Genomic DNA, 24,317 nt, shown 5'->3' on the forward strand with positions numbered 1-24,317 from the left:
ACAGATTTTGACAAATTATGCCACTCATTTACAGTTCAATGCAAGATTATTTTCTATCTTTTACCATTTCCATTTAAGGGAAAAAGGGATTTACTTCATATTAACCTAACCTATAATTAAATATATATATATATATATATATATATATATATATATATATATATATATATATGTGTGTGTGTGTGTATGTAAGTGTAAATAAATACTAACCTTTCACATCACAATAAAAAGTAGGAGGTATCTATGTACTGTTCGACATTCATACATTAATCAATCACACAGAGTATAGGGAAAGAATGAAACGCCCAATATCCTTCTTACTGACCTAGAGCCCTAATAGATTCAGCAAACTGGCCAGTGCAATGGCTGAGATTAAACGTCAGTTCATAAAAATGCCACCACTTGGTACGAGTATCTGACTTCTGACTCTTCAGTGACCGAGGTCCTTTCTCGGACGGTTTCTGATCCACCGATACTGCTTCTGTGACACCTTTGTTAAACGAAGCTCCTGCAGGTGATGAGGCAGGAACATAGTCAAAGGGAGAATGAGCAAGTCTACTTGAGGCGAGAGGTACTGATTTTGATCCAAAAGAAGCATGATGATGATGTGGAGGAGGCATATGAGGAGGAGGAGGCGGCAGATGAGGAGGAGGTGGAGGTAGAGGAGGTGGAGGTAGATGAGGTGGTGGTGGTGGTGGTGGGGCAGATAAAGGACCTCTGGTAATAATGGCATTAGTTGTTGGTGTACACTGGACAGTAGGTAGCAGGTAAGTTGGTGGCGATGATACTGGTGCACATAAAGAGTAAGGGGGAGGAGGCGTTGGTGGAGATGAAATTGTCTGGTTAATGGAAGTAGCAGTTGTAATAGGGGAGGAAAAATTAAGATTCGGTTGTATTTGGCAACCTCTAGTGGATGACATGACTCCTGCTTCCACACTGGAAGAGGGGCATTCTGTCCTAAAGCCAGATGTTCCGAATGTCATGCTGGTACTTTTATGCAATGGGCTTCCAACAGTAGGAATATGATCCTCACGACGCAAACGGAAATTCTTCGTGCGGCAAATGCCAGGCCGTTTAGGAGCCTTGGGTAACTCATTGCAAAATTCACTGGAGTCTAATTCGCTGTGTTCGTCTCCTTCCTTTTCATCACTAAGTATGCTCTCCTTCGATGAGTTGCTTAACCGCATAAGCCTCGGCAGAGCAGGACAAGAACGAGGAGAGTACGTTAGGCCGCACACTTTGGGAGTAAAAGATTGAGACCGCTTGGCCAATGTCAAAGATAACGTAGATGAATTGTTACTTTGCATGACATTATCGGAATCCCGGTTCCTCAATTTTGGAAGGGTAGAGGATCTCGGGAACAGGCTGGCATCGCGGGCGTCTTTGGGGCTGCTCGCTTTATCGATATCATCTGCCGATGCAGTTTTACCCAGATGAACCTTTCTCAATGACGACGGCACAGCAACTTGTAGTGGGTCTTTGTTGTGAGACCCTACGTCCAAACTTTCATTGTCACCTGAAGCCTGTTTTGAAAAGGAAGGCAAACTTTTGACCCTTGAGGTATATTTGATAGTTTCCACGTCGGACGCAGAAGGTACTTTTGTCGTTTCCGATGGTTTTAAGGGTAACTTTACACTGTTCGTCTTAGTGTTTTGGCGACGGTGAGCCTGATGACGCGAATTACGGTGTCTCCTAAGTCGATTTGTCAAGAAGGCGGATCTGTGTTTTAAGCGATTCACAGCACTTGTATTATGAGTGGACACCACATTCAAAGTCACACTTCCACGATAGATGAAACTATCGAATTTCTCGCTCACACCCATACAAAACATTTTGATGAAAATTCAACGCTTCTTTTATACACCTCTAAATCGTCAACCTGTCCGTAAAAAACTAGTATAACACGATTCTCAGTAATTTTACACACCATCGCCAGTAACAATCTTCACACAAACAAGGATATAGCCATCTATAGCCATCATTAATCAACCACAACGTCACCAATTTCCAGCAGTGATCCGCAAGTCCAGACACAATAAATAATTCCTTCGCAACTGGAAGTTTCCCGCGGTACACGGGACGATATCAACATAATAAAAATCGAGACCAAAGAAATGTTCCCAACGAAACCACACGAGCACCAAGAATGAAGAAGTGTTGGCCGCGTTCTCTTTCACGACTTACTGTTACAAGACTGCGCGAAGAAGCACCACAAATTCCCTTACCATCGGCCATTTTACTTCTTTCGCTTTTTCTTCTGCCTCTATACATTACTCATCCACTATCAAACAAAGATTTCCTCTCTATTATTGACAACGTCTAGCGGTCTAAAAATAAATTTATGAACTCTATGGAAAGACCAAGAGTGTATAGTAAACAGCTTTACTACAGAAAATGGTCAGGTTCAGTATGTTTATGTAACTATTTAATGGAACAGACACAGAGTGTACATTAACTATTTTCACAGAAAAATGCTCAATTACAGATTATTTTTTATGAACGACATCATATTCGACTAAAATATATATCTAACAGTTAAAAATTAAGATACTAAATAAAGCCAATTAACGAATCAAGTATGAGAATGCAGGTGCATAGTAATTCGAAACCAAATTAATGTATATTTATAGTAAAAACTTTCATTTTGCACACACACACACACACACATATATATATATATATATATATATAGATATATATATATATATATATATATATATATATATATATATATATATATATATATAATGGTGTGTGTGTAGATGAGAACCCACAGAGCAGCAATCTACAGCTAAAATTCACTTGCTTTAGTCATTTCTTCCATTGCCATTGGGGACGGATGAAGCTTATTCTAAGTTTTATATCCTTTAAAAAAACTTATATAATATATGCTCACACATGCAAAATTGCAAAATTGAGGTAATAAAACGCGTACCCCTTTACTAAGTAAGAAAGATCACGATTCAAGTTGTCTCAGAGACATATGACAAAACTTAAATGTGAAGTACCAGAAAGTCATGATCTGCAACACCTCTTTCTACAAGTTAAGAACATGAGGGGAAAAAAAAACTCTTTCGTGACGTACACTTCATGACGAAAAATAATGGTATAACTGACTGAAATGAAAGTCTTACTTTCACAGAAATTATTTCTGCATTAACCATGCAAACAAATGTCACTGATTATATGCAAAAAGCTTATAAAAAGTGATAGTCTCTCACGTCGAATTCAACATGATACATTCGTCGATATGAACATCGTTAATTTCCAGCTGTGGATTACCGAGAATGATTTCAAGGAGGAAGAAAAGAGTTAACGGGCCTCGGGCAATGGAGGTTTTTAATCGTGAGGTAATCATAACAGCTTGAGCCTTGAAGGTCACCAATCTGACCCGCCTTAAAAAATACCGCAAAAACGTGATTATTTAAAAGACATGACCAAAACTTTCTTTCAAGATTCGAATGAAATTAAAAGGAAGACAAAGTTGCGCCTTATATTAATGGAAAATATTTCCTCATCTCAACAATGAATACGAAAACGACGAAAATCATAGATTACACGAAACTCCCCTTAAATGATATAGCTCTATATAAACTAACCACAAAGAATTATAAAACGCACCGAGTTACTTAGGCTACTCCCCAACCCACCCTCAAACACAAGGAACACTTATATGCACTCCAAAACAAGGCATATCCCTATTGTTCTTACTCTGGTGCCCCATTCTTTTATGGGGTCTTAACACCACTTGCTAACCTAACCTCGAAGTCTTACTCGAGAACCTCAAAATTAATTTCATCCCAGTGGCCATACTTTCGATAATCAATACTTTTACATTTTTACTTTTGGGGGTTTATTTCTCGCCCTCCATCAGACACTAAGAGTCTGTTCAGGCGGGTCTTGGTGTGTGAAAATAATTTCTTTCCAGTTAATATTTTGCTCTGTATCTTTTCAGTTATTCACTAACATTTGTATTCAGGCTTAATAGTTTTCAGATCACTATTATAACACTTTCCAAAGAGATAAGTCTTCAGGTTTTTCTTGAAGGTGCCACATTTTTGCTATTCTTGGCATCAAGTGGAAGGTCGTTGAAGAGTCTCGGTGCAGCATAACAAAAAGTTCTTCCTCCTATTGCATGATTCACACTAATTTCGAATAGTCTATATGGGTCATCAGCATGTCTAACTCTTACAGCAGCGCTAATAGCTTGAGGGTAGGGGACCAAGCAATATAATTAATTACAATGGCATCAACCAGTGACCGTATGTAAATGTTTCATCAATGACTGGGTAGTTTGTTTCGAAATTCATGAGTTATGAGAAGTTGAAGATTAAGTGTTTGTAAAACATCATGCCGTTAACTTGCACTGAATAAAACAAATGACTGGCTCAAGAGGAACTGATATTGTTGGAGCATCAGAAACTTGAGCAGTGTTCAAAATATTAGTTTTTAAACAATCTAACAAATTAACTGAATGAAAGGTGAAAATGTATAAAATTCTACGGGCGTTTCTAAATTTGCAAATTATAGTATGAAACTTTTAGGAAATGTAAAAACAAAGTCTGTGAAAATCATCAAAGTACCCCGTGGTCATCAAAAACCCTAAAAATACTAGTTATTGTATTCCTGTAGTAAGATATTTAACTGGAGAGAGAGAGAGAGAGAGAGAGAGAGAGAGAGAGAGAGAGAGAGAGAGAGAGAGAGAGAGAGAGAGATTCGTATGGTTTAAAAAAGGTCTATTCAAAGTAACAGGAAAACATTTTCTGCTACTCGAAAAGAAATTAAAAAAATAAGAAATCTTTTTTTCCGGGAGAAATTATAATACTATCTTCAGGAAACTATTATAGTCAAAAGGAAAGAAAGGTGAAAAGAATAAAAGGTTTTCTCTTCCAACAGGCATTTATCTACGACTCATAACTAAAAATGTTTTAATCTTACACTTAAATAACATATAATGCTAAAGTGTTACATATACTGGCAACCAATCAAAGGTATGTGTGGGCTGATGCACACAACACAATACAGCAGGGAAACCCACCTATGACTCAAGGCACAATCAGTTACGTAAGGCTGTAACTGACAGATCTTGCGTAAAGAGGGATTTGATATCTACCTTTCCTTACGCAAAATCGTGTTACGATATCGCAAGATTTTTCTCGCCATCCACGAGAGAGAGAGAGAGAGAGAGAGAGAGAGAGAGAGAGAGAGAGAGAGAGAGAGAGAGAGAATGAAATCCCCAGATATATTAAAACAATACAAAGATTGCTCTCCACAAACTGCATGCATATATATATATATATATATATATATATATATATATATATATATATATATATATAAAACCATTTATTGTGGTAGCCTACTGGAAACTTCCCCGCCTGCCGTCCCGCTGGACTGTGGTTCGAGACACGCTCAAGATCGATAGTTTCTTGTAGAGTCTGCAACCTCAACATCCTTGTGGACTAAGGATAGGAGTTTCGGGGGGGGGGGGGGGGGGGGGATGGCCCTCCCTGGTCCTAGCTCAGGAGGAAAGGGCGTGGGTGCTGATCATTATTATGGCAAGTCTCTTGGAGTCTAAGGCATTGTCACTGTTCCTTGCCCTGCCATTCATAAGCGACCTTTAAACGAAGTAGATATATCAAGTATTGCAATATGGATTAGAGTTTCCATTCACAGAAAAAGTACACGATAAGCAAAGGAACAAAGACCAATGCTCTTACCATGCATGTTGCTCAAGAGGGAAAGTGCCCGTGCACGCATAAGGCCAGTTGAACCCAACAGTTACTTACAATGATGATGCTTTGCCAAGCGTTGAACCATGTCAAAAGACACATAAATTTCATTCGATCAAATATGCAAGTTAAATGTCTTGTACCTTTACTTATTTCTCTTTAATAACCATAAATGGGAGTAGTTTTAATCGATGGTAGTGAACAAAATCAATATGCTTCACGAAGATCAAGTAAATTTCAATTATGCTTTTTTAAATACATTTAGAAAAGGAATCTTTACTTCTAAGAAAGCCAAAGTAAATCAATACAATATAAATTAGAATTGAAAATGTCCTTTGTTTAATAAGAGCTAGTCAAGACGGAATGAAGTTCAACCAAATCTTTCTCAGCATTCGAGTCTGTAAAGCTAATACACAAGGCAATAGCCAATTAACTGTAAAGATATAATATCCGAAACCAATTGTCATTAATTAAACAGGAATAACTCTAAAATCCAATCACAAGCCTTCCGGGAAACATTAAGGTCAACCAATGCAATCAGAAAAAAATGTAGACATACGGTACCTTCCTAGCAAGAAGTTGTTTAAGACATTTGTCGGGGAAATCATTACGGTAAATCCAATGGCATCCTCTTAAAACTTAACACAAACACACGATATCGTGCCACCAAACATATCGTCTAAGACAGAGCACAGGGAAAGGAAGAAACAAACTCGTGAGGTTTCAGAAGACCTTCGCGCCGTGCCGTAATGGATCTGCCGTCGACAAAAGAACGAGAAGGAAATTAATCCTATTGCAATATCCTTGATATGGTTCCTTTCGGGGACCAACCACAATAATCAAAATGCTCCTTCAACATACAGCACATAAGAGTGGCGCACTTAAATGAATATCTTGGGAATGATTTTCAATGTTGTATGAGATGACTGGGATACAAAATACATAACTAGGTGGAATAATATATACATACAAGTGTGTGTGTATATACATATATATATATATATATATATATATATATATATATGTATATATATATATATATATATATATGTATATATATATATATGTATATATATATATATATGTATATATATATATATATGTATATATATATATATGTATATATATATATATATGTATATATATATATATGTATATATATATATGTATATATATATATATATATATATATATATATATATATATATATATGTATATATATATATATATATATATATATATATATATATATATATATATATATATATCCTCAAGAATTTATCAAGATCCACATATACAGGTTATCAAAGCTAGACATTTTCTTTGGTCAAGTTCTAATAAAAGTCATAACTTCACTATTATGCTGGTAAAATGGGTCATGATTTCGACCATAAAATGACACCGCGGGAAATAGTAGTTTACATTTTTTGAATGACCAAATATTACCATTATTACTATCGTTATCATTATTACTATCATTATCATTATTACTATAATTATTATTATTACTACTCGTGTACGCGACCCGTCAGTTATGACATTCACACAGTACACCTCTCGGGGTATGACTACGATTGCTCTCCCCTACCAGAGGGATGGGGTTAAGACCGAGTAGTCAATGTCTCTGAACGTGACTGGAATATATATATATATATATATATATATATATATATATATATATATATATATATATATACATACATATAAATACATATATATATAATTATACAATATATATATATATACAGTATACATATACATATAATTATAAAATATATACATAAATACATGTGTATATATTAGGCCAGATACTTGCTCTTTATTATATAGGGAGATTACAAGCTAGAACCCTAGTTGGGAAAGGAGGATGCTATAAGCCCAAGGACTTTAACATGGGAAAATAGGCGCGTTTTTTGAAGAAAAATTAAAGAAAATTTCTGTGTAATCCTTATAATCTCAACAGATAACCAAATCGAATTGAAAACTTTACATCTTTCATCTTGGTTAGCAGAGTTAAAAATACTTTAGCTCGTTGAAATCGTATGACAGTATCACATACTTAACTGGATTGTAGATTGTTTCGAATTAGGGGGGTAAACTTTCATTCCCTTAGCTTATCTCTCTGAACTTTTCTAGGACGCCAAACAGTTCTTCTTTCACACAAATCAACCAGTTATCTCTTAAAGAAATGGTTTAATGTTGTTTACGCTATCAACCGACTATAAGCATCCAAAAGACACATACATAGCGGACATGATTCGCATTCCAAGAATAGCTCTTCCTCTCTCGTCCAGGCGACCTCGGCCAGCATCTCCTTCCCATCAACATTACGGTAATTCTAAACTGCAAAGTCCTTCAAGGTAAACGTCTCAGGAATTCGTTTCTTTGATGCACCGTTTATATTCACATGAGTTTGTAAATGTTATAATCTATTTGAATAAGCATGCTGGCTGTCAAAAAATTATTTAGCGTCATGATTTTGCTTCAACCTAAAGCCCCTTAACGATGGTCTATAATTCGGATAACTATTAATGCTTATTATTAACTAGGCGAGCACACACAAAGGCAGGTCCCTCCAGAGTAGCTAACCAATTACGCTGTCAAATTCTTTAAATGGGTAACCAATTTGCTGGGATAAAGAAAGGGGGGCGTGGCGCTTGCAACCTCACCCTTTAAGACTTGTCAGATGCCAGAAGGCTGAAAATATCTGATACCAACCCTTTTAAGGAAAAAGTGCGTATATAATATATATATATATATATATATATATATATATATATATATATATATATATATAACACAAACATATATATATTATATATATAATATATATTTATATATATATTTAGATATATATATATATATATATATATATATATATATATATATATTTATATTTATATACAGTATATATACATATATATATATTTATATATATAATATTTATATATATATATATATATATATATATATATAATATTTATATATATATATATATATATATATATATATATATATATATATATAAATATATATATATATAATATACATACATACATATATACAAGTTACTTAGTTCTATTGTACTCTTACTATAATTACACAAAAATAAACATACTTTGTACACACATATACAGTAAACATTATATATATATATATATATATATATATATATATATATATATATATATATATATATATATATAATATACATATATATATATACATACATACACACAAACAAACATACAAGTGACATAGTTCCGTTGTACTCTTACTTATAAACGAAAACTACACAAAGTATACGCATACTTTGTACACATGTGGTATAGAAAACAGAAAGAAGTTTATTACATACTCAACTGTAATAAAAACAATATTTACCTTAAACATCATGAGAAATAACACAAAAAGTTATGTACAAAATGTAAATAACACAATTAGAAGAATGGAAACTGACCGAAAATAGCTTTACTCGGAAGGATGAAGATTATTCGCAAAGAAGTTAAAGAGAACGCACAAAGAAAAGTTTTTAAGACCCATTTTGCATATAAATGACTCGTTGCTTTCAAAGTCCAGCAGAACTTTGGTGAACTAAGAAAAGGAATAGAAAAAATAGATGAAGGCCAAGGAGCTTTTGGAAAATTTGCAATCCTACGCAAGCTCTTTTTCTTTTTTTTTCTTTCTTACACAAACTTGGTGTTGAAATTGAAAAGGTGCTAACATTCAATTCAATAAAACTATGTATAATTATGAAACAATTTAAAAGCGTGTTAAGTTACATCAAATATGACTGAATAGGCGACATGGTTGTAAGATATATAGTAGCTCTAGACAAAGTTCGTCGTTCGCTCAATAATAATAATAATAATAATAATAATAATAATTATAAAAAAAAAAAACTACGACCGACCTGACTGAATCATCCTTACTTTGCACCGTACATTAGATAATTTCTTATAAACCTTGCAAGGAAAATGTTATATATCCAGTTAGAAATCAATTAGGCCTACCTCATGTTTTACTGATGAAAGCAGCTACCGATGAGTTAAAACACTAAATACATAGGCCCATAAAAAGGTATATAAAGAAAATAAGTGAGGCAAGGTTATGTGGGCCATTTAAACAATACCATGACAAGAACGTGATACAAGTGACAAGAGCAACAAGTAGAGAGAGAGAGAGAGAGAGAGAGAGAGAGAGAGAGAGAGAGAGAGAGAGAGAGAGAGAGAGAGAGAGAGAGAGAAAGGGGGGGGGGCCTCTCCTACACCCACTCACCAATGAACTAAATGTGCATGAAGAGGAAGAGGACTAGACATGTCCAACGTCATTTCAGCTGAGTTATTATTAAAGAACGGCCAGCTGTTTTTACTGTTAGAGAGAGAGAGAGAGAGAGAGAGAGAGAGAGAGAGAGAGAGAGAGAGAGAGAGAGAGACTAAGTTCTTGTCAGATGGAAAAGGAAGAGTGGATAAGAGAACAAAATTGAAGTTACAAATGCTACGTAAAAGTAGGGCTCCCTGATTCAGCCAATCAACCCAATTTAGGCCAGCTGACCAAATCTCCTCTCTCTTCCTCCCCGAGGCTTTCTTCCTTTCTTATTCATTTTACTATAACGGTGACAACTTCTCGCTCCCCTGTATATCAAACTTTCTTGTGTGTGTGTGTGTGTGTGTGTGTGATAAAGAAATAAAGAATACGTACTGCATAGTATGCGCATATAGGTCGGCCAATCATCAGTCTATACCAACAGATTTTGAATAAAAAGATGAAAAAAAAAATTACCTCGAATTCAAAGTTTCACACTTTGTCGAATTTGAAATATGTCTTAGCGCGACATCTCAGCGAAATTAACAGTGATCAATTATACACTTGGAGGGATTTCTCATATACACTAAATTTTTTTCCCGCTGACTGTCACCTTGAAAGAAGCGCCATTTTCATTCCCAAGAGAAGTTAGAATGTGGATATTACCAAAGCGGTTTCTTAAAAAAAGAGTTTATAACATTGCAAAAAAAGGAGTTCAAAGTCTGGGAATAATAACAAAGAGGGATAACTTGAATACAGTCAACATTTGAAATTCCACAAATTATCACAACATATAAAAAATCTTCGTGCAATAGGAAACTTGGCGTCATCTACACCCATTTCACCATCTGTAGCAGTAGCTATCTTTTACTTTATTATAATGCATCCGGTTAACTTAGGTAACAAAACAAATTTGGCTTTTTATTGTTTTTATGGTCCAAACCTCTCAAATTCTGATTACCAATATGGTACACACATGATATGATTTTGTCTGGTCAAAACAGCATATAACCAATACACAATTCGTTAGATGTTTGAGTTGAGTAAGGTTATTTGCCATTAAGAGAAATGAAATGGCTATGCTAAATCTCTTTCTGCCTTTATAAAAAACTTCCAGAAATAATTCGAAAACCGTTTAACCAGACCTCGGGCCATGTTAACAAGTGTTGTCAACATCGATAATTTTACACCAGTTACAGGTAACTTGGAAATTGTGCTGTGTTTGATTTTTCTTATGTGTTCATATCAGTTGTGGATTTCATATAAGCTTTCATCTGACTACCAATGTTACAGGCCCATATGATCTTGTCTAGGCACATGAACACTAGGCTCTCTCTCTATCTACATCTATCTATCTAATATATATATATATATATATATATATATATATATATATATATATATATATATATATATATATATATATATACATGAGTTGGTAATCATAAAAAATATCAAATACAGTACGTTATTTACAAGTTCCAGAGAAAAAGAAAATAGGCCTGGAGTAGGACGGTAGTAAAAAAATAAAGTTTTCTATTCCATTTTCAAAATAAAGAAAAAAAAGTTTAACAAGCAGCATAAGAAGTTGCTCTACTTAACATGCCCTTCAAAAAGAATTTCAAATTACGAAATAGCTAAACAGAAATTCTTGCTTCCCCTCTTCAGTACTAATGAGACAAACAAAAGGGGCGGATTTTATCACTACTGACATATCTCTGGTTCGCACTTGACCCAATATTTATTGGTGGGAGGTGCTGATAGGAATCTTCTTAAATAAAACTGCCTCAACTTCCATCCGCTGTCACTGAACTTACAAACCCCCCCCCCCCCCCCCCCCAACCATAACTTGCCCCTTGTATCCATAGAATTTCCTTTTCTCAAGTTTTAAAACTATTAATTTACCGAGTTTAAACAATTTACCTAATTAAAAACATCAGGGGACCTTAGTCCCATTATCTAATTATGACTAAGTAGCTTAGAGACAATACCAAGCTTTACTTTGGAATTTTATAATAAACATCGTTTTTCTTAATTTACGCAATATTAACAAAATCTAAGCAATGACAATCGGCGTATCCAAAAGAATTTGAACAGCCAATAAAGATCTAAAAGCAATATTTCCTTATGATTTGTATGCTTCAATATATACTTCACAATATTTTTTTCAATACATTTTTTTTTCTTTTTATCTAGTTTGAAAAATATCATTAAACCTATTATCTAACCCACTGAAATTTGGCGTCTATATCTTTTATGTTTACTGAAAATGGTTGTTGTTGAATTTCTCATTAAGTAACAGTGCAGAATCTTCAACTGTCTCCTACGGTGAATTCTAAATATATTATCTTATGACGCAGCAAAGCCATCACTACAATAGTTGGTAATACTTGTTTTTCTGTTTAAATAATTTTTAATTTTTATCATTATTCCTCTAATTACTGCTGCCAATGTTACTGTATTTTTTTTAGGAACACCGTTCGTTCATCCCCTCAACTTTAATCTCATTATTTAAGCCATTGATATTGACTCTTACTATATTTGTTTATAACCATAAAATGAAAGCTATAAGTTATCATTTTTGTGGTGTCAACTCTACAAGTTTATATATAAATCTTATATGACACTGTAATATGTATGTTATTATAGCTTACGATTGTTTTATACATAACGTATGACTGTTCCATGTTTCTTTTTGAGTGTGAAGGAATATCTGTACTTTCGTTAGTTACCGTGTGCATTTCTATATGCCTCAAACTGAAATACCGTCTATTACTTCATCATTGCACAATACTGCAGGAAAACAATGGTTTATTAAAATTAAAAATTATCCAACCTACAATTAACAATGGATAATGAGTGGCAATAATACCACAGTAGCCTAACGCCTTTCATTTAAATTTTCATTATACTTAACATTGTCATTTAACTGAAAAACCAATCTTCCTTCTATTCCATACAGTTTTACAAAAGAAAGCTATATATATTTATGCATATTCAAGTCTGTGTTTCGATAAACATATTTCATGGAACGTGGCTATGGTAGAAAAATGTAAGGAGGGAAGTAAAATAACCTAATTTGATATAAAAAAAATAAATTAGCATCAAACATTACCAAAAATCTATAAAATCAAATAAACTCAAAATGAAGTATATACATTCAATGCCTTTTAAACTTACCAAAATACAAGAAGCAAACAGCCAAAAGCAGGGTGACCAACGAGAACTTAATGGCCCAAAATAACCCTTTTATGGCATCCTTTCAGATCTTCCAAAGGATGGTGTTCTCACGTAACACTATATATACTCACACACACGAAAGAGAGAGGAGAGAGAGAGAGAGGAGAGGAGAGAGAGAGAGAGAGAGAGAGAGAGAGAGAGAGAGAGAGATAAAGTAGTATTTACTTTTTTCATGAAATACTAGGTGTCATGGAATAAGCTATGGTAATGATCATGTTTAACATTTTATATATATATATATATATATATATATATATATATATATATATATATATATATTATATATATATATATATATATATATATATATATACACACACACACACACACAAATGTACACCTTCATTCGCAGAATGTCTTAGAATAAGGATCTCCGTCCAGTCTGAAATGAGACTTAGCTGACTTAGTAGACAACGAAGCACATTAATTCACTAGGTAGGTTGTTATGGTACGATTACCCAAGTCGCATCATCAACACCGATAACGTAAATCCATTTATAATCAAAACAATTTGCGATTTAGATAAGGATCACACAGTACCGAAACAGCTTTACAAGATAAGAGGTACCAGATAAAGATGATAATGTAATAAATATTATTAGATATTAGGCATATGTCTTTCATAACGTTATGTACCACTTACAATGTAGATTTCTAAAGAGCTTTATAAAATAATCAAGACAGGCAATAAATTAAGGCATGAAATGTTATTTTCACACATCCCCACAAAACATTAAAGATGATATAGTTACTGTCACACGACAGTAAAAAATAATAATAGCAAATCCTCATTAAAATGCTGTAAGAACTTTCTTCCCAAAAACGATCTTACCGGATATTTCTTTCAACCCTAACCGCAACTTTATCAGTTCCTGCTTTTTACACATCATTCGTTCTTTCTGTTTTTACCATTCATGCTGTCCATTTTTTTTCCTTGTAGTTTTCTTTTCTCAAACCATTATTCCTCCCTTTCGGGATATCCCTAAGTTTCTAGAAATGTTGGAAACCGGTCTTCTTGAGTATCATAAAATCATTGAAAACTTATTCAATAATTCTTTGTAACTTAAGAATACAGCAACTCCAAAATAAAAATAAAGATTAATCAAGGACTGGCAACGTCACAGAAGCCACAATGGAAAGGTAAAATGAAAAATTAACACTATATTGTAACTTGAAAAGTGGGAGTTCATACAATTCCATATCATAGGAAAACATTTTTGCCACACGTGAGCCCGTTCAATAAGGCAAAATTCCTAAGACTTCTTGAATTACTAGGGTCAATTGTTCGTTAAACAATGGCAGTGATTAACTAGAATAATTAGGTCACTGATTGGCAATCCTTAACCCCGTTAGAAATGGAAGACAGAATAAAAGACTAAACTTGATGGTCAAAATAAGAAATTCGAACCAACCACTGGTCACAAGTTTTCCCACACTGTCAACGTGATGGATTATTATAGCACTTGAGCTTTTCAAGCTTCGACACAAGGGGGGGGGGTCTCTCTCTCTCTCTCTCTTCTCTCTCTCTCTCTCTCTCTCTTCTCTCTCTCTCTCTCTCTCTCTATTAGACTAATTAAAAAACCTACATGTGATAAACCACTGAAAGTGAAAGTCGAGTATTATTTCATAAAACTTTTGAACAAAAAGATACGATAAAAATAATCTTAGAATTTAATTACCGTTTCTTTCATAATGTGTGAGAATATGCAACTCATCTAGCGACAAGAAGGGAAAAAGTTACCCCTTTCTTCCCAGATGACAAAAATACCAACAACAGGCGATTTTTGACGATACCTCGTACACCATTTCCAACATTGATCTGCATTACTTCAAGTTCATTTACTATAGCTTTTTTTTTATCTATAGCCTTCAATTGGCTTCCTTACAAATTCGTGCCCTTCGTCTCATTTCTCTCATTTACGCTAGCAAAATCAGTTCCTAAATTTCACAAGATACGATCTCGATACTTAAGAATTAAAAGAATTCAGATTTGAAAAAAGAAAATAACTTACATACTATCTTTAACATTAGAGCAGACAATCCCCGTGTGAAATAAGATTAACATTTACGATTCTTTTTCCAATTACTACTAATAATAAAAAAAAAATTTCTATAAACGAATAATGCTTACACCCTAAGATACTTTTTTCTCTTTGGTATTTTCGTTTTCACAAATTCAAAATCTTTCCCATCTCATGTGTTAGTGTATTTTACGTAGCTTTTAGACAAACAGCTAAAGCAGTACCCAATAATTATAAATACTATGAAGCAACCAAGCATTAAAAGTGGTACCTCTAAAAAAAATGTAAAAAGTGAAACTTGTCCATCTTGTTCGCTTGCCTTCATGTTCAAGTGATAACAGACAAAGAAATTACGAAATCTAAATCATTATGACATACATTTCATGACGTAAATAACATGCTATTGCTAATGTTACTGCACTTAAGAGAAAATTATATCTCTTAAATAATTGTACTTTCACTGCAAATTCCCCCCAAGCATTAAATCAACTTATCACAAGAAAAATGTTTCAAGAAAGGTTCTTGTTGTACAGCCACGAACGATCGATTGACTGACATGTTCCATTTGTTAAAAAATTCCGATATTACTCAGATGTCGAGTTGTGTGGTATGCCCTCTAAGGAACCTTATATGTGACCCTTCACAAAATAGGAGGAGGGAGGAGGGAGGGGAGGAGGAGGAGGAGGGAGGGAGGAGAAGGAGGAGGGAGGAGGGAGGAGGAGGGAGGGAGAAGGAGGAGGGAGGAGGGAGGGAGGGAGGAGGAGGAGGAGGAGGGAGGGAGGAGAAGGAGGAGGGAGGAGGGAGGGAGGGAGGAGGAGGGGAGGGAGGAGGAGGAGGAGGGAGGGAGGAGGGAGGAGGGAGGAGGAGGAGGAGGAGGAGGAGGAGGGTGGTGGTGGTCAGGGATGTCAGAGGCAAAATTACAATGAATCAGGTCAAAATCAGAAGAATGAAACTTCGCATGAATTGCGTTGCGTTTGCTTCTTTTTAGAAAAGTAGAAAATAAAATTGGATATTCATACAAAACCTGTGTTTCTGACGATTTATCAGGGATACAAGGACCTACACAATTAAACATATAATCTTGTGAGTATTTTAGACTCTGATAATGACCGGAAATTATATTATATATATATATATATATATATATATATATATATATATATATATATATATATATATATATATATATCATCTCTTGTCTTTCTCCTATTTATCTTGAGCCCAACCTCATGTGATATTTCAGGCATTCTGGTAAACAAGCTTTGCAAGTCCTGTGGGGTTTTGCTAATAAGGACAGCTTCATCAGCATATTCTAGGTCCGCTAGCCTCCTGTTACCAATTCATTCCAATACTTCTACATCATACCCTCTGTTCTCTGCATTATAAAATTTCTACCTTTTCGAAAACCTGCTACTGCTAGTTCACCTCAGCTTTTCATCAATATTTCACTCTAGTCTCTTGAATGAACCTTCTATATATGGTTTTATGAAAACTGACGTTGAAAACTGACAGTGTGATGCCTCTGTAATTATTGCAATCGGTCACATTTTTTTTTTGTCATTTGCACCAACACTCCCAGCTCCCATTCATCAGGTTTTGCCTCTTCATTCCACATTCTACAAAATAATCTTGTAAGTATTCTAGGAGTCACTTCATTTTCTGCCAAAATCATGTTGGTAACCATCGTATCTGGGGGCTTTCCATATTTGGGTTTTAAAATTATATATATATATATATATATATATATATATATATATATATATATATATATATTTATACACACACAGATGTCTCCCCATAAGCCGTATAATATCTTAAAGGCGGGACTATCTTAAAGACAGGACTATCATTTTCTTAATGGTTAAACCCAATTCGTTTGCAACTAGTTAAGAAAGTTCTACAAACACTTCTGCGTAAAAATAAACTTAATAAAGACGCTAGCAAAATTTCTCTAAATAACGTACTTAGGTCGAATCGAATCAATAATAAAAAAATCACTGTCAACTCGACAAACAGCTTCTTTTAAATTATGATGCCTTGGAAGAAACAGCAACTTTGATGTTACTTCTTTAAAGCTGCTATTCAATGAAAAAAAAAAAACTAAGAGAGAGAGAGAGAGAGAGAGAGAGAGAGAGAGAGAGAGAGAGAGAGAGAGAGAGAGAGAGAGAGAGAGAGAGAGAGAGAGAATTAAATATCCGCCACATTCCCATAGTTATCTAGAGAAATAAATACCTAACGCCTGTCATTTTTAAATATTGTAATTGTAGGACTGAAATTTAATAATTAAAAACATACCTTTGTACCAAGTTCTCATCCAACTCCAACTAAGTAATAATTAAATTAGTTTCTATATTATCCAGGAGAAAATAAGTTATGGATGCTGAAGTTCATTAAATTATTACGAGAGAGAAGTTTCTTCCTTATCATTAATATTGCTTCAGTTATTACAGTGAAGTACAAAAAAATAGAACGCAATGTAAGCCGAGGAGAGAGAGAGAGAGAGAGAGAGAGAGAGGAGAGAGAGAGAGAGAGAGAGAGAGAGAAACATTCATTCTAATAATACATTGGGTTTCATATTTACAACAGGTCATTTACTAAAGTTAGAAAGTGTATATGAAAGCTATTAAAAAACTAAAAATCATATGATTCTATAAACTATTACATGGAAGTTGCATTAGAACTCAAATTTTGATTATAAAACACTGTTCAAATTACAAAAATTTCTAAAAGAGAGAGAGAGAGAGAGAGAGAGAGAGAGAGAGAGAGAGAGAGAGAGAGAAAATACACGTGAGGTAATTCACGAACTGGGCCACCCGGTAATTGAATCAAGTCCCATTATCCGACTTTAAGTGAATAGATCCAAGTTACGTGACAGACTGGCTAAAAAAAAAGAGGGACGCGCATCTCTTCACACATGGGCGTGTGCATCAAATTTATACGCTTATACTTCAGTATTTTGCTTATACACACAATATATATATATATATATATATATGTGTGTGTGTGTGTGTGTGTATACATACGTATACATACACTACTTTATTATATATATATATATATATATACATACAATTATATATATATATTATATATATATATATATATATATGTATACATACACATACATACACATACACTTTATATATATATATATATATATACATATATACATATATATATAATATATATATATACACACATACATATACATAAACATACAATTTTATATATATATATATATATAATGTGTGTGTTTATGTATGTATAGTTGCAATTCAATATAATTTACAACACAAAAAAAAGACAGTATATCGCACAAATACAAAATTAACCGCTTGTCTGCGAACACACACAATTTAAATTAACAAAGGAAAACTCACCGTTTTTGCCTAACAACATAAAGCTCTTCCACCCTCGTATGCTTTAAAAGGCAATGCGAGATACTAAGGGTATAGACCGGTCTAACCTAATCCACACATCGACATTAAGAAGCATACTCATCTTGTCGCTGGAGCTTTGTCAAGAAGTGTCTTTGAAGTCAAGACGTGTTTCGCAGACGCCGCATGTGAACCGTCGATATTTAAAAACAACACGCACAAGATCATATGATTTGGAAGATGCTACAATCAAAGAATTGTATAAGTTATAATGAAAATGTTTCGTTAGATGATTAATATGGACCCGCCAGAGAAGTAGTTCACTCGACTTCAGTGGAGAGGGTTGGATTTAAACCCCAAAATAAGTAAACAAGTAAATAAGTTTCCGCGTTGTGTACAGAGTGGCTGCTTATACTAGAATGATGTAGTTTTACTGAACGATTGCTGGAAGTCACCTATTCTCTAAAGACTCAACTGTTCAAACCACTTGTTATCGTACAACTTAATACTTAATTGTTTATCTATTTATTCAATTATTTTAGAAAATTATACTATTTGGGAAAATATTTTAATAGTAATTTTTTGGTTTTTCAATTGTGTAAGTTTATAACCAAATTATTTACTTAATATTTTCACTACGGGTCCCGCGATCTTGAGGAGTTTGTTCAATGCTTATTTTAGCTGGAAGGAAACAATAATTCGATCCATGATCGAGCTATTGTTTCGTCCGAGTCTAATGCCAATAGGGAATTATTTATTGATAACCCTATGGCTATGATTACCTAAATCCTAACAAATTATATATATATATATATATATATATATATATATATATATATATATATATATATATATATATATATATATATATATATATATATATATATATATATATAGTTAGTTAGTTGGACTCAGTTGTTTTAAAGTTCAGAATATTAATCAGAGTAATCAATTATCTGGATTGCTATTACTTAAATTATCTGAATTGCTAAGTTCTTTAGGTCTGAGACTTGAATACTGTAGTTTCAAGAGTAATAATGACCTGACTCAAGATTAAGTATGATATGGATGGCTTACATAAATACAATTTCATTACATATCAAAAATGAAAATACTCTTTCTACAAAAATATTACTTAGTGTAATAAAGTGATATGAAGCAGGTTTTACTTAACACATTTTACATAATCAAAATTTTACACCTCGATCCACACTCGCCTGTGCTAAATCTGGAGAAATATCAAAAGTATTATATTCAATTGAACAAATACAAAAGACTCTTAGGTCCTGCTACAGGCAGAGCACTGGTCCAAATTATACCATTGGTTTCAATCAACAGATTAATATACAACTCAATATCGTTGACAGAAGGTTACGTAAAAGTTTAGGCTTAGTAACAGACCGAGTGCCTAAAAAGCAATTATACAGATTACTCAATACTTTGTTTCTTTAAAGTAGTCCACACAATATACGGAACTATGTTGAGACAGTTATATCAAAACTTTGAGTAATTCAAACAATCATCTTAATTATTGAATTCAGAGACGTACTATAGAACAGAAGTATCAGTAGCCGGAGGTTAACCTAATTAACTTGCTAAGACATTGTGGACTTCACTTACATGGAAAAGCCCTCATTCGAAACGGTGACCGATTGTATTTATATACTTACTGGCCTATGCATTTCATTCAACAATCACAAGTCAGAATGATTTAATTAACATTACAGGGGCTGAGGGGCGCATTTAAACTTGAATCCTAATTCACTTAGCAAAAATTTCCCCCACACTGGAACAAGTCAGACATTGACCAGGTAGATACTTAACTACAACTTGGGAACTACGGCCTTATAATATAAGGAATTTGAAGAATATTATTGAAACTGGGTAATTTTCTCTCTGGAAAACATTTAGAATAACGAATTTCGAAGAGAAGTACGCAATTTAATAAGGTCTTCGTTATATTAAGTCAAAAGCTCTATTGCCTTGAACTATATCCTGATCACACAATTGGCATTAACTATGTCAAAGAGTAAATCAACATGCATAGTACAAAGGAAAACAGGCAATCCTTGGCCATGGATCTTTCAAATATACTGAAAAGCCTTCCAAAAAGTTACTGACAATTATAATGAAGGCTTTTCAAACTGCTACAATTTACTAAAGGATGTATTCAGAAGCTACAAAATAGTTTACATCATGTTTTTGTCCTTAAGTATCAAACAGCTATATAAACGACTACACACAAGTTTAAAGTAAAGGAAGATACAAAAATAAAAAAATGAAATCTTTTCAAAGATATAACCAAAAGCTTAATTAGCAATCGCAACTGTGGAAGACTACACAAAAAATATAGACAAAACCAAAACAACAGAGAGAGAGAGAAAGAGAGAGAGAGAGAGAGAGAGAGAGAGAGAGAGAGAGAGAGAGTAAAAATCCTGCCAGAAAGATGAAAACGCTACTATACTTTTAGTTTCAATTTGGGAGGTGAAGGAAAGTATATTTTCAATAGAACTGACTCATAATATATACAAATATCAATCATAAGTGAAAAAGACAAAAGATAAAAATAATACATAATCGAGTCATAACTAGGGAAAACTCAATAAAATCCAAAATCGGGCAATGATAAACTATTAGAAACAATAACAAAATTATGAGAATCTTTATTAAAATGCCCTACCTCCAAAGACTCGATTGGATCAAGAATAAAAATTAAGATAGATTAAAAGGGATAAGGAATAAGACAAACAGAGAGAGAGAGAGAGAGAGAGAGAGAGAGAGAGAGAGAGAGAGAGGGGGGGGGGGGTCGTCTTTCCAGACACTATTTTCGTAATTAATTTATTCTACCTCTTGCATTAAATGCAATGAATATAATAGACATCAAACATTAAGGAAAAATGTCAGTAAAAGAATTAATCTACTCATTACCAAATATGCACTAGCTACTATTATTCCAAAACAAGACGTGACAACGTAGCCAGGAGCGACACAGTAAGGGTGTTGTAACAAAATCATAATTCTATTTATAACGCAACACTTGTATGTTCAGCACACATGCCCTAATATATTAGATGCAGACCTCTACAAAGGTCTCCTTAATAAAATTGCATCGTAGGAGAGTGCTTATCTTTTGCTCAAGTTATTGTTAGTACTGAGAATATGTTTATATAAAATTACAGCTTATTTCAATACATTGTTTTCGTTTTTTTCCCTTAATTCAACAATTCGATTACAGAAAAATCGGTGTTTAATAAACAATTTAACGTATCTCACTTTCATTATCAGTGATAAAATGATGACGTCAAACTTTATCGATTAAGGGATCATATCCTCTCAAGCGACTAATAGCTCAGCATTAGAGAGAGAAAAAAATATAACGCAATATACGTCAGCCGAAAACGAGAAGCACAGACTAGTCGAAGCAATAACAAAACAAATATGTACTACCCTTATCATCATAATCGCGTCATTCTGTTAAAAAAAAATAATAATAATAAAATGAGCAGACTATAAAGTAGAAGCATGGGGAATCCAACACAGTATGGATACGGAACGTATCGCTGATGAATTTAATACATACGAAGTCATTGCAAATACAAAACACGTCAGCTTTTATAAACTTTACCTCCACCTATACCTAAAAATAGACTATGGAAATATCACAGAGCCGAAATACGACTAACAATATAAGAAGTTTGATCTTAAAACTCTCATAGCCAAAATCAGATAATTATACAGTATACATTATAGTATTTTGAATACCCACTGTGCGCTTCTACAACTAATGTAGAGAGCACGTGTTCGCCAAGCCAGTCTTATTTTGATGTTAACTCCACTGCCTACTTTTTCTTCGATGTATTTTCTTCAAAATCTAACAGATTTGTCCTTGGGTCATGCCCCACGTGTCCAACTTCCGTTGTAAAATGTTTAATAGTTTTTGCGTTATGTTGCTTACAAACAAACAATAAATTAAAATATGTCATTTGCTCAACATTGAGATTATTTTCAAAGTACTGCTGCGTACTTATACTTTGATGTACTTTATCCAAAATGTTAACAAATTCCTCCTTGTATCATATCCAACATGACTACCAATCAAGGTCAATAAATGCCTAAACCCCAAGCACAGGTATGGAAAGGTCGACTCCCAACAAATCACTGATGACAACAACTACTACGGGTTTAGTAACCTGGAATGTCTGGTCCAAGGCCATTCAACCAAAGGCTTAATTGAAACTCATAAAATCGATAATCAGGTTTTCGACTAAAAAAAAACACAACGTATCCTTGAAAGCCTGGTATCCCATACTTCCCGTCTGGGCATCTTACAAGGCTGCAGGACTGCTAGGTCGCTATCCTTGATGCGGCTGAATCCGGAAGTGGTCATTAATTCCATATTGGATTTTCTTCTTTCTTTGGTCTTCGCCAATGAATATCTCTCCCATTCTTCAAATAAACTCTGGTGGGAAAGTTACACCTTCGAGGCACACAATAATCTTTGTATACTAATATTTACCGATATATGAAAGAAATCCTTCCATCAGTTCCTTGTAACTTTCGCTCATTTAATTATTACATTTTGTCCCTAACTTTCAAGCATCAATTGTATATTTAACAGAATGAGAGAGAGAGAGAGAGAGAGAGAGAGAGAGAGAGAGAGAGAGAGACGTAATAGGAAACCCAAGGGGAAATTTGGCAATGAACAATATCCTCGATGAAAATACCTTGTTTTACGTCCAGACATTTCGTTTTATGTTCTATATTTACAGAGCAATGATCACCCGTATACGTTTAGTTTTTTTTTTCTCAGTATTCTAGCAGCGACCCACAACAGGTGACTAATAACTAGATACATGACTAGCTAATTAGGTTTAGTCATGTTGAGTTTTTAAAAACGACCTCATTCGTTCGTTGTCTGGTGCGGGGGTTTTAAAAGGTTCCCTCATATTGTCAGTTGAGGTACTTCTCGTCCTACACGAGGCCAGGGAGAGAGAGAGAGAGAGAGAGAGAGAGAGAGAGAGAGAGATATGGGGGGGACCTCAAACCCATCAAGTATCATAGCCTGAGTTCATATCCAGGGAGAAAGTTGACCTTTCAGCTTGAAATTGTTTTATACCAAGACAACCTTTCGTTAGACATGACGACCCCGAGGTGGTGTAACAAACCTGCTTTTACCGACCACTATTACATAAAACAAGACATGAGTGGGTTCGGGCCCTTCTAACCCGACAATACTTGTTGCAGAGGACATTACACCTGCACTAAAACCATCCAAAAAGTCAAGAGGGATACTCCACTATGTCACACAAAATATACTGTATATTCTCAAGCTAGCACCATTTGGACTACGAGAATGACGATAATGTGGCCTCTGTCAAAGGACTGAAAAAACTACGTTACACAGGGTAACCAATCTATTTAGAGGATTATGTGTGAAGAAATTAGGATATGGGAGTGGTCGAATTTATCACCTCTAAAGTAACGTCCAGTCTTAATCAAAGGTTACTCCTATTACGTACTCTAAATTTGTAGTTTCACGTGGCTATTTAGTTTACAAAGATGATAATGTATATCGCTGTCAAATAATATACTACATTCTAAATAAAGGTGACATGAACTTCTAGTGACTTACAATGTGTGTA

The 24,317-nt window shown here is 34.0% G+C and overlaps 1 protein-coding gene across 12 annotated transcripts in view; it reads right to left on the reverse strand.

Annotated features, from left to right (window-relative positions):
• The window catches only part of LOC137645986 (phosphatase and actin regulator 1-like), an 868,819-nt gene that overhangs the window by 141,843 nt on the left and 702,659 nt on the right, over nucleotides 1-24,317 (reverse strand). For 2 of the 12 annotated variants that reach the window (XM_068379103.1, XM_068379101.1), the window contains exon 1: nucleotides 326-2,084. The exons of 4 other annotated variants lie outside the window; for them this stretch is intronic. In XM_068379103.1, the coding sequence (XP_068235204.1) occupies nucleotides 326-1,832 (1,507 nt within the window). In that variant the 5' untranslated portion in view covers nucleotides 1,833-2,084. Of the gene's footprint in view, nucleotides 1-325; nucleotides 2,129-24,317 lie in introns of those variants that run through there. 6 more of the 12 variants (XM_068379092.1, XM_068379104.1, XM_068379093.1 and 3 more) reach the window with 6 other exon arrangements.

This window comes from Palaemon carinicauda, chromosome 8 (assembly GCF_036898095.1).
Source record: "Palaemon carinicauda isolate YSFRI2023 chromosome 8, ASM3689809v2, whole genome shotgun sequence".
Taxonomy (NCBI): domain Eukaryota; kingdom Metazoa; phylum Arthropoda; class Malacostraca; order Decapoda; family Palaemonidae; genus Palaemon; species Palaemon carinicauda.